This window comes from Chiloscyllium plagiosum, chromosome 26 (genome assembly GCF_004010195.1).
Source record: "Chiloscyllium plagiosum isolate BGI_BamShark_2017 chromosome 26, ASM401019v2, whole genome shotgun sequence".
NCBI lineage: Eukaryota > Metazoa > Chordata > Chondrichthyes > Orectolobiformes > Hemiscylliidae > Chiloscyllium > Chiloscyllium plagiosum.
Window position 1 is genome coordinate 25114435 of NC_057735.1, and position 11920 is coordinate 25126354.

The window sequence follows — 11920 nt, forward strand, 5'->3', positions numbered from 1 at the left end:
CCTCTTCCTGGCACAGTTTAGTAAAATCTCACCATCGCTCTATTCAGGATATTCCATTTCACCATAACTGAAAGGAAACATTATAAGAGCCGACCATTTTATAAAGTCTTGCAATTTTAGCAATATTTCTATGATTTCAAGATGTAATTTGGTTATCGTACTTGGGACTAAAGAGATCTAAAAATGTTGGGGAAACCAAGCACAGGCTATTGAGTTGGATGATCAGCCATGATCATACTAAATGGCAGAGCATTCTCAAAGGAGTGATTTCCATGTTTCTGTGAAACCTCTGACACTTTACTTGAATGACTTATTGTTTGTATTGGTACAAAAAATGCGATGGTAGTTTTTAAAAACAAACTTATTTAATTTGTTCCTTTACATTTTACCAGAACAATCTAAGGTCCTCCGTGATGACACAATGACCAAATCAGAAAATAAGGGATGTTAAAACAAGGTATTATGTGTTAAATGAGGAGAGAGGAAATTTAAAACAAATCAGTGTTAAAAGTAGAAAACATGAGAAGGGGGAGACTAAATACACCCTGTATTACAACTTTTTTTGAGTTAAGAATGATTAATACCATTGCACTATTTAATCAATTTTTATTTCTTGTTTCTCTAAAGGATAATTACACTTTTGCACAACCAGGGATTCAGAAGAAAGTCAAAGCACTTGAAGAACTCATTAGCCGAATTGATGGTAATTCTGGATGTTATCTATTTCAATAATGGATAATCTGAGTGGCAGTATTGTTTACACCTCTGCCAAGTTATTATTGTTGAGTGTAAAATAAATTTAATTTGGCTAAAATGAGTGACTCCGTTTTCAAATTTAGCATTTTCAATTATTTTATGCAGTTCAATGGCATGACATCTTGATCTAGATAATAAAATGTAAAGAAAGAGAAATTTCTGATCACATCAGGTCTTTTCAAAGACAGAAATTGAATTTTTCCAGTAATTTGTCATACAAAGTCAGCTTTTTAAATATTTACTACTTTTAAGCTGAAATATATTTCTTCTGCTCAGGATACCTAAAATGTTGTAGAAAGAGATCAATTATTATTTCTAAACAGAATAACTTAGATATTATGTATAATCATGAAATATTCTCATGTAGAGACAAAGATGTACAACACAGAAACAGATCTTTCAGTCCAACTCCATGCCAAACAGATATCCGAAACTAATCTAGCCTCATTTGCCAGCACTTAGCCCATATCCCTCTAAACCTTTACTAATCATGTGCCCATCCAGCTGCCTTTTAAATGTTGTATACTACCAGCCTCCTTGACTTACTCTGGCAGTTCATTCCATGCACGTACTACCCTCTGTATAAAAAAGTTGCCCCTTAGGTTCCTTTTAAATTTTCCCCTGTCACCTTAAACCTATGCCTTCTAGTTCTGGACTCCCCCACCCCAGGGAAAAGACCTGGTCTATTTACCCTTACCCTGTTCATGCCCCTCATGATTTTATAAACTTCTATAAGGTCACTTCTCGGCCTCCAATGCTCTAGGGAAAACAGCCCCAGTCTTTCAGCCTCTCCCTATAGGTCAAGCCCTCCAACCCTGGCAACATCCTTGTAAATCTTTTCTGAACCCTTTCAAGTTTCACAACATCCTTCCAATAGGCAGGAGAACAGAACTGCACACAGTGTTCTAAAAGTGGCCTAACCGATGTCCTGTACAGCCACAACATGATCTCCTAACTTCTATACGCCATGTTCTGACCAATAAAGGAAAGCATACCAAATGCCTTCTTCGCTGTCCTATCTATCTGTGACTCCATTTTCAAGGAACTGTGAACCTGCGCTCCAAGTTCTCTTTATTCCACGACACTCCCAAGGGGCTTACCATTAAGTTTATAAATCCTGCTCTGATTTGCCTTTCCAAAATGTAGCACCTTACATTTATCCAAATTCAACTGCATCTGCTTTTCCTTGACCCATTGGCCCATGTGATCAAGATTCTGTTTTACTCTGAGGTAACCTTTTTTGCTGCCCACTTCACCTCCAATTTTGGTGTTATCTGCAAACTTAATTTGGGTTGAAGCTTTTGTTTTTTCATTTGTTTAAGGAGCTGTCAATCCTTTTCTCAGTTACTTTAAACTTGGGTAGCAGCAAAGAGACATTCAAAACAATATTGAATGGTCAGCAAATTATTTGAAACAATTAGATGTTTCCTTTACTGGCACGATCAGTGAAAATATCTTGAGACCAGATTTGGCTTACCAATAAAGTTGCATGTGCACCGATCATAGAATCATAAACTCCTTACAATGTAGAAGCCGTGTATTCAGCCCATTAGGTCCACACCGGTCCTCCGACGAGCATCCCAGTCTGAACCCAGCTCCCTACCATGTCTATTTACCTTGCATATCTCACGGCTAATGAACCTAGCCTGCACATGCTTGGACACTGTGGGTAATTTAGTATGACCAATCCACCTGACCTGCACATCTTTGGACTGTGTGAGGAAACCAGAGCACCCAGAGGAAACCCACGTAGACAGGAAGAATGTGCAAATTCCACACAGGCAGTTGCTCGAGGCTGGAATTTAACGTAGTCAGTGTGGACTCGATGGGCCAAATGGCCTGCTTCCACACTATTGAGATTTTATGATTCAATGACTATGAATAAATTAAAACCTTCCATAATCCTCTTTAGTAAGTCACATTACAGTGAAGGATGGACTGCAATTAAGTAACATTCCCTCCTGTAATTTCTGTAATTACCGTTCCCATTTTAAATGGACCAATTTAGGTTCTCAAGAGATATGAAGTTTTGCATGCTGAATTAGGGTCAGGAAATTGCAAAGTTTTGAATGAGATGCTTCAAACTTGTTTCCAAGATACAGATAATTGTGACAGATTAAACCTCTGTGCTTACAGTAAATTAGTTTTGTAATTTTAATTGCAACGTTGAAGTTTTACTTAATGCTCATCTAATATTCCTTGTTAGTGTTGAGTCACTTACTCTGCTTGTATTTCTTTAAAGCACTCAAACCCCATAGTTTTGACTTAGTCTGCTATTTTTGTTTTCACAACGATACAAATGAAAGCATTAAGTAATAAATAAATAGCTCCTAGAAGTTCAGTATAGTCTACTCGCATGGATAAAATTGAATCGATCAAAATTGACCCTGAAATTTTCCATCATGGAACAAATGTTTTATAAATAACAAGTTGCGTAGCATATGTGATGCATTGTGGAGATGTCCTTCATAAGGAATTATTGTATTGTTGAATAATATAAATAAGTCTAGCTGGGATCCATTTAATCATATTCTGCTGCTGGGCAGTTACACGAGTGCGAACTAAATTTCACAGTTAAGAACCACAGAATAATTTGCTGAGTTTCTCTTATGAGTGAAATATATCTTTGTATTCAACATGATCTGCATTTTATTTTGGATGCCCTCTGTTGTGTGTTTTCCTTTGTTGTGAGGTTGAAGGTATGTCTGTCCCTTTCAGAGAGATTGAATGCTGTTCTGAACTGAGAGATTAAAAGCACCTGTGTATAAGACTTAGTCTCAGAGTGTGCTGGAAAATTGAAAATGTGTAACATTTGGCTCTGAAATTAATAGCTGAGTTTTGGTTACTGTTTTGACAACAATTAGAATTTAACCAATCAGGTTAAATTATGTCCCTCGATACTAAAAACCCAGTTGAGTTTGAATTTATTATTTTGCCAACATCAAACCAATGAGATGATCTGATGTTGGGGAGGATATAAGAATGCAGACATTTTGAAAATTGGTCATAGAGCAGTTGCCACAGAGAAAGAAACTCCTGGAGAGCTAATTGCCCATCTAACACCTTGCTCGCCAAGAAATTAGGAAACACTCTCTGTCAAAGATACCTTTTCATTTGAAACATACCCGCTGTAAAAAGAAAGAAGATGACCCAGGGAGATCAGCAGCCAGATGAGTGAAGACACAGAAAAAAACAGAAACTGTGTGGTTTTGAAATTAAGTTGATATAATTTTACGAAGTGTCTTATTGGAACAGCATATTGTTATAGAGTTGGAGGCAGATAGTAAGCAGTTAAGAGAAAGGGGGGCTTAGATTTGTGATTAGTTTTTGTGTAGTGTACGCTTTTAGAGTTAGAAAATAAATTGATGTTATTTTCTTTAAATAGTGAAATTTAGGGATTCTCTGTCACTCCTATTTTAACAGATGTGATGCAAGCTTTTCTGGGTGTTTGGTTTAACTAACAGAAAAGGTTTGCCTCTGTGTCATAGCACCTTGTAATACTGGAGGTTTTTATACTGATGTGAAGTATGCTCATTTCAAATTGGTTGCAAGTCAGCTTTACTAGATCAGATGGTTCATATCCTAGCAGTGTTGTATGATTTTTAACTGTATCCTAGCAGGAACAGTAAGAGATGAGTGGATATATTAGTTTCAGCTTCCAAAATTTCCCTACATTCTAACTTGATGGATTTAATGGAATTAGATGCCACCCTATTTCTCCAGAAAGGATAGAGAAAAAGAAAGAGTCCTATAGGCCATTTAGTCTGAAATAAGAAATGAAAACATATTAAGAATTGAGGTAATTGGTATAACAGGACAACGAGAAAATCTTAATCATTCATATGTGTGGTTGTGATGAGAACCAATTATAAGTGCCCAGTATCGTTACAACTGGCTTCCTCATCTGCATAATTAAAAGTGGAAATCATGAAATCACTTCCACAGTTTCTTGCTCCTTTGCAGAGTACCTTTTTATGCCCCTGCAGATGGAAATCTTCAGAAATCACTTGAATTCATGTAAATTTCTACCTTTATGCTTTTCATCTCACTACGAAAAACCTCAAAGAAATGTAATAGCATTGAGTTCAGCATCTCTATTCTTAATGGTTATATATTAAGTTTCAAGTTTATAAAAAATTTATGAAATCTAAACTTCCATCTTAATCCAATGTATATGATTTTAATTTATCTTATTGGTAATTATTTGATAATATGTCGCTTTTGGGTTGGCTGGTTGTAACTGTCATTATGTCACAAATGCAACAGTGTTTGGGACTCAGCTAGTCCCGACCTATATCAATTTTTAAAATAAGGAAAGTGTGCGCAATCCCTCATATTTACTGAAATCTAGTTGGAAAATTAACATGAGAGGCTGTTTAAAAAGTCTGAACAGGGATTTGGTCTGGTTAAATGAGGAGGTGGGAAGGTAGTAAATGAAATAAAATGTAGGGAGATAAACCATTTTGACTGCAAGCGTAGAAAGGCATGATATTATTTAAGAAGGTCGAAGATAGAGAAATATTGGTGCACTAATCACAAAGCGATTAGGAATACAAAGGATATGTTAGATTTTCTTGCAAGCAGTTTAGAGGGTAAGAGTAGGGAAGTCTTGCTGCACTTTGTATAGACTTCTGATAAACTATTGTAATTTGAATACTGTGGACAGTTTTATTCTATATTCCTAATCGCAATAAACTGACCTTAAAGGGGATGCAACATAAGTTCTCTACTTGGTTGAGCAAGCTGTCTTGAGAGAGTAAAAGAGCCTGTCATAGTCAGCATGCTTAGTAAACCTCTTAACTATTCTTGGGCCTCAGCGCTCAGGTTTATTTAAATCTATAAATCAACAGATTGATGGCTGATAACAATTCTTTTCAATGGGCACTAATTACTAATGTATCAATCGTCCAAAATTTATAAATGTAGAAAATTGAATGATGTCATCATTTCAGTGCATTGTAATTAACATGTCAGACTTTTATTAAATGGGGACATTATTGAAATATGTAGTCATTGTATTAATATTCCAAAGAAGGTGTGAATTTGTGTTCATGAAAGATTAGAGCTGGGACTATTAGTGTTCACAGTTTATGTTAATAATTTAGATTTTGAACTCAAAAACAATTTCTACATTTTGAGGATGGTGCTAAATCAAGGAGTATTGGGGGTAGAAGTGGGTACTGCAGACACTGGACATTAAAGTCAAGATTAGAGTGGTGCTGGAAAAGCACAGCAGGTCAGACAGCATCTGAGGAGCAAGAAAATCGATATTTTGGGCAAAAGCCCTTCATTAGTATTAAAGGTAGTCAATGTTGTGAGACAATGGCAGCAGCTACAGGAGGATCTCAATAAACTGGCAGAAGAGGCACATAATTGACAACAGAGACCAAATTAAGGTGGTGCATTTTTGTAAGAACAAGGTAGTCACTTATTACTTGGATGGAGCAAATCTAGGTGGGATAGAGAAACAAAGATATATCTGTATATACGTCAATCATTAAAAGTTGAACCGTAGTTTAACAAGATTTTAAAAGTCCCTTACACACACAGAACATAGAACATTACAGCGCAATACAGGCCCTTTGGCTCTCGATGTTGCGCCGACTTGTCATACCAATCTGAAGCCCATCTAACCTACACTATTCCATATGCTTGTCCAATGACGACTTAAATGTACATAAAGTTGGCGAATCTACTACCGTCGCAGGCAAAGCATTCCATACTCTTATTACTCTCTGAGTAAAGAAACCACCTCTGACATCCGTCCTATATCTATCACCCCTCAATTTAAAGCTATGCCCCCTCGTGCTCACCATCACCATTTTTGGAAAAAGGCTCTCCCTGTCCACTCTATCTAACCCTCTGATTATCTTATATGTCTCTATTAAGTCACCTCTCAACCTCCGTCTTTCCAACGAAAACACTCAAATCTCTCAGCCTTTCCTCTTAAGACCTTCCCTCCATACCAGGCAACATCCTAGTAAATCTCCTCTGCACCCTTTCCAAAGCTTCCAGATCCTCATTATAATGGGGTGACCAGAACTGTACACAATACTCCAGAGTTTTGTACAACTGTAGCATAACTTCATGGTTCTGGAACTCGACCCCTCTATTAATAAAAGCTAAAACACTGTATGCCTTTTTAACAATCCTGTCAATCTGGGTGGCAACTTTCAAGGATCTGTGTACCTGGACACTACACAAGACTTTATTTCTGGAGGACTAAAATTAAAAAGTGAGTGAAGTTTTGCTAAACCCTCATTTGACCTTGATTAGACTACACTTAGTGCTGTGTCCAATTCCAGTCACCATATCATAAATAAGATATAGAAGCACTGGAAAGGATGCAGAGAATATTTACAAATGTCATCTCAGAAATGCATGGATATGTATATCAGGAAAGGATTGACTGTGTGGGTCTCTTTCCCCTAAGAAAAAAGAAGGAAGATCTAGAAGTCTTTAAAACTGTTATGAAGTTTTGTGGTTTGCATTTATGAGGACTCGTAAATTGACTCTGCAAGGAACAATCCTGAGTGCTCCAAAAGCTACACTAGTGATGAATTTACTTTGATCAATCTACCTCATTTATGGCAGCTAGAACTAGCATTGTATTTTATCCACAGAGATCTATTCTCAGATAAAGAAATATATTTAGAGTTTGCTCTTTGTTTTAATTACCTGGAAGCACGAGTAGCCCATCATTCCCTGTAGCCAATGTTCTCCATTGTAATACCTTGGCCAATCAGATTAACTTGCCAACATCAGCAGCCTTTTCTTCTGTTGAAATTGTTGAAAATTTGACATGTTTGTTTCGTTGTGATGCGTCCAAGATGATCAGTTTTGGCAACACATCTCTAATTTCAGCGATATTCAAGTTCTTTACCACTGAGTAGCTGTCTTTAAAATGATGAAAGGTTTGATAGAGTGGATACAGAGATGATGGCCCTATTTGTGGGACAAGTAAGTTAGTCACCAAGAAATTCAGTCGGGAGTTCAAAATAAATGTTTTTACACAATGAGTAGTGAGAATGTGGAGCTTGCAACCATTGGAAGCAGTATAATTGCATTCAAAGAAAAGTGAGAGAAACACAGGGGAGCTAAGGATGTAAATGGTCAGAATGATAGATTTAGCAGAGGAAAGATGGGAGGGATATAAAAACTGGCATGGACTTGTTGTGTCGAATGGCCTGTCAATGGGCATCAGGTAGTGTAATTTGAAATGTGTTCTGATCATATAAAATAGTGCCAATTTAAGATCCACAACCAGTGCTAAAAAATATCAAAAAGACGTCATGATTTTGTGGAAGTGTTTAGTAGTGTTGAAAAATTATTAGTGATCACTAGGGCTTGAGAAACTGCGACCCAGCAGGAAAGATGGACCTCAGTATCACAATGATTGACCAACAAAGGAAAAGTGAATTAGTGCCCGCAGTTTCTTAAATGTGTCTATGTGAGTGTTTAGAATAGTTGTAAGAGTCAATAGAAATAGAATGTTGAATATAGAACTGTACAGCTCAGGAATGGGCCCTTTGGTCCACGATGTTAAACAAAACCCTTCTGCCTGACCCTGGTCTATATTCTCCCATTTCTTGCATATTCATATGCTTATCGTAAAGTTCCATAAATGCTCTCATCGTATCTGCCTCCACCACAACCCCTTTCCAGACTCCTACCACTATGCATTTTAAAAAAGCTTGGTCCTCACATTTCCTTTGAATTTTCTCTCTCTTGTTTTAAAGGCATGCCCCTTGGTTTTAGACATTTCAACTCTGGGATAAAGATTCTGACCGTCAACCCTATCTGTGCATCTCATAATTTTATAGACTTCCATCAAGTCTCCCGTGAGCCTCTGCCGTTCCAGAGAAAACAACCAGAGTTTTTCTCACCTGTCCTTATAGCTCAAACCTTCTAATCCAGGCAGCGTCCTGGTAAACCCCTTCTGCATCCTCTCCAAAGCCTCCATGTTCTTCCTGGCGACCAGAATTCATCGCAGTACTCTAAACGTGGCCTAATCAAAGTCTCATAAAGATGCAGTGCAACATCCTGAGTCTTGTACTGATTTTTCTGACTAATAAAAGCAAGCATGCCATATGCTTTCTTTACCACCGTATCTACCTTCATGGCCACTTTCAGGGAGCTTATGGATTTAAACCCCTAGATCCCTCTGAGCATCAATGCAATTCATAGTCCCACTGTTAACTGTATACTTTTCCTTAACATTTGGTCTCCCAAAGTGCGCCACCTTACACTTACCCAGATTTTAATCTGCATCTGCTTTTTCTCCACCCATATATGCAACTGATCTGTACCCTGCTGTGTCCTTTTACAGTCTTCCACACTATCCACAAATCCACCGATCTTTGTATCATCTGCAAATTTATTAATCCACTCATCTACATTTTCATGCAAGTCATTTATATATATATCACAAACAGCAAAGGTCCCAGTACACATCCCTGTGGAGCACCATTAGTCACAGACCTCCAACCTGAAAAGCACCTTTTGACCATTACCCTCTGCCTTCTATGGACAAGCCAATTCTGAATTCAAAAGGCCATGTCACCATGGGTCCCGGGCATCTTAATCTTCTAGGTGACCAGACCTGCACAAAGCCATGCTGACTTGCAACCCGATCTGCTTATCAGATAACAATCAATTGGGGCAAGATAATTCAAACCATTTGCAACCATGCAATCAACAGAAGAACTTTTATATTTACCCTGGAAATTTATTTTTGAGCATGCAACAACCTAACATTGAAAAATAGGGTGAATAGTTTTTCATGGCCGCTCATTAGCCTGTAGAGTATCACACGAAACAAATCTTTAGGAAGTATTTTCAAAAACTTCCCCAAGTGATTCTCTTACCCCTTCCATTTCAGCTAGCATGCTATCATTCCTTTTGATAATTCGCTTGTGTCTCTGTGCACACTCCGCAACAGTGACCAACTTTGTGAGATCAAAGCAAGGGTGCTCTGCCAAATGAATGGGTTTGGAAGAGGTGATTTTTTTTTTAAATATAACAACATAAGTAGCAAAATGAATATGGCAACATTTGGAATAATATGAGTGTGATAAAATTAAATGTAATTGTATTTAATCAAAATTGAAAGATCACAACTCAACAACTCCAAGCTCCTACAGCACATCTTCTGAGCTCACAATCTTCGCCACCTAGAAGGCCATAGGGTAGCAGATTTATGGGAATCACCACAACCATTGAATGTTATATTCCAAACTGCTCGCCATTCTGACTTGAAACTAAACCAAGAATTCCCTTCCCAATAGTCACTGGTAACTTGGCCATTGTTTTTGAGTATCTGACCATTGAGATCCTGGAGTGGGAGGGACAGTTTGATCTTAGATGGTGCAAGGGACCTACACTTTTCCCTGCCAGCAGCACACCACCCACAACAACAAAGAGCTCACGAGGATGCTAGAAAAAGTCACAGTAGTACAGGAAGTGTGTAATCCTTCATCCAAGATGTGCTACAGCCCAAGGAAATTAAACATCCCAGCAAGGATTACACTTCAGGAGTGAGATGAGAGAAAGCTAAGAATTATGAATAAGGAAAGAAATTTGGTTCAGAAAAGATTTACAAGGATGTTGCCAGGGTTAGAGGATTTGAGCTATAGGGAGAGGCTGAACAGGCTGGGGCTGTTTTCCCTAGAGCGTCAGAGGCTGAGGGGGTGACCTTACAGAGGTTTACAAAATTATGAGGGGCATGGATAGGGTAAATAGACAAAGTCTTTCCCCTGGGGTCGGGAAATCCAGAACTAGAGGGCATAGGTTTAGGGTGAGAGGGGAAAGATATAAAAGAGACCTAAGGGGCAAATTTTTCACGCAGAGGGTGGTACGTGTATGGAATGAGCTGCCAGAGGAAGTGGTGGAGCTGGTACAATTGCAACATTTAAGAGGCATCTAGATGGGTATATGAATAGGAAGGATTTGGAGGGATATGGGCCGGGTGCCGGCAGGTGGCAGTAGATTGGGTTGGGATATCTGGTCAGCATGGATGGGTTGGACCGAAGGGTCTGTTTCCATGCTGTACATCTCTATGACCTAATTCATGTCCCAGAGCCACAATTTTCCAATTCGCCACCAAACCTCACCCCCACCCACTGGAATTTGGGACTATGCAATTCTCACTCTATTTCCATCACACCTACTGGAAACATTGCTGCGACAGATCTTGTGCGTACCAACCTACCAACCTTGCATCTGCTTCTCTCCCCACCCCACCATCACCATCCCACCCACCATACCACCATAGACTCCAAGCCATCTCCCAAAGCCATTGTAACCCCCTACTACCTTTCATATCCCATGCCAATCTGAAACAGAATCATTTCTGGTTTTAGCTAGTGCTTTACAGTAATAGGAGCAAGTAAAGAGGGGTGGGAATGTTGGTAAAAAGAAGGTTGTTGAGTAAGGAAATGGGGGGGAGCTGTTAGGAGAGAAGTGGGATTTGAGGGTAGGGATTGATGACAGATATGGGGAGTTGAGAGGGGCCATGAAGTGAGAGGGATGTGGATGAGCAATCAGATTGAGAAGGAGGAATAAGGAAAGGGTGTGATAGATGTGCATGGGAGGTAGAGATAGCAGGAAATGGGAGGAAGATTAAAAGGTGAGATGAGCAAGAGAGAACAGAGGAAAACTGAAAGACAGGATAGTGATATGTACTAACATGCAGAAGTAGATCATTGGGGAGAAGGGAATGGACAGGGAAGGACGAGAGAGTAGCAGCAGTACAGGGATTCCAAAGATAATCGAACAATAAAAATACTATATCACATAATTAATTTTAGTTAGTATAATAATGAATAATACTTGCATTTGGGGCTTGGAAAAATACCTTGTACTCAACAAAGTTCATTTCTTAAATTCTGTGTTTTCTGTCTGTAACTTCAAAAATGTTTTTCCTTCTCTAGATTATTTCAAGAGTGAGAAAGACAATCAACAATAGGTGCAGGAGTAGGCCATTCTGCCCTTCGAGCCTGCGCCACCATTCAATATGATCATGGCTGATCATCCTTAATCAGTATCCTGTTCCTGCCTTATCTCCATAACCCTTGATTCCACTATCCTTGAGAGCTCTACCCAACTCTTTCTTAAATGAACCCAGAGACTGGGCCTCCACTGCCCTCTGGGACAGAGCATTCCA

General features: G+C 38.7%; 1 protein-coding gene across 3 annotated transcripts in view; it reads left to right on the forward strand.

The window, feature by feature from the left end:
* Window positions 1-11920, forward strand: part of tbc1d22b (TBC1 domain family, member 22B) — a 308460-nt gene that overhangs the window by 219161 nt on the left and 77379 nt on the right. For all 3 annotated transcript variants that reach the window (XM_043716742.1, XM_043716741.1, XM_043716743.1), the window contains exon 10: window positions 628-703. In XM_043716742.1, coding sequence (XP_043572677.1) covers window positions 628-703 — 76 coding nt within the window. The remainder of the gene's footprint in view (window positions 1-627; window positions 704-11920) is intronic.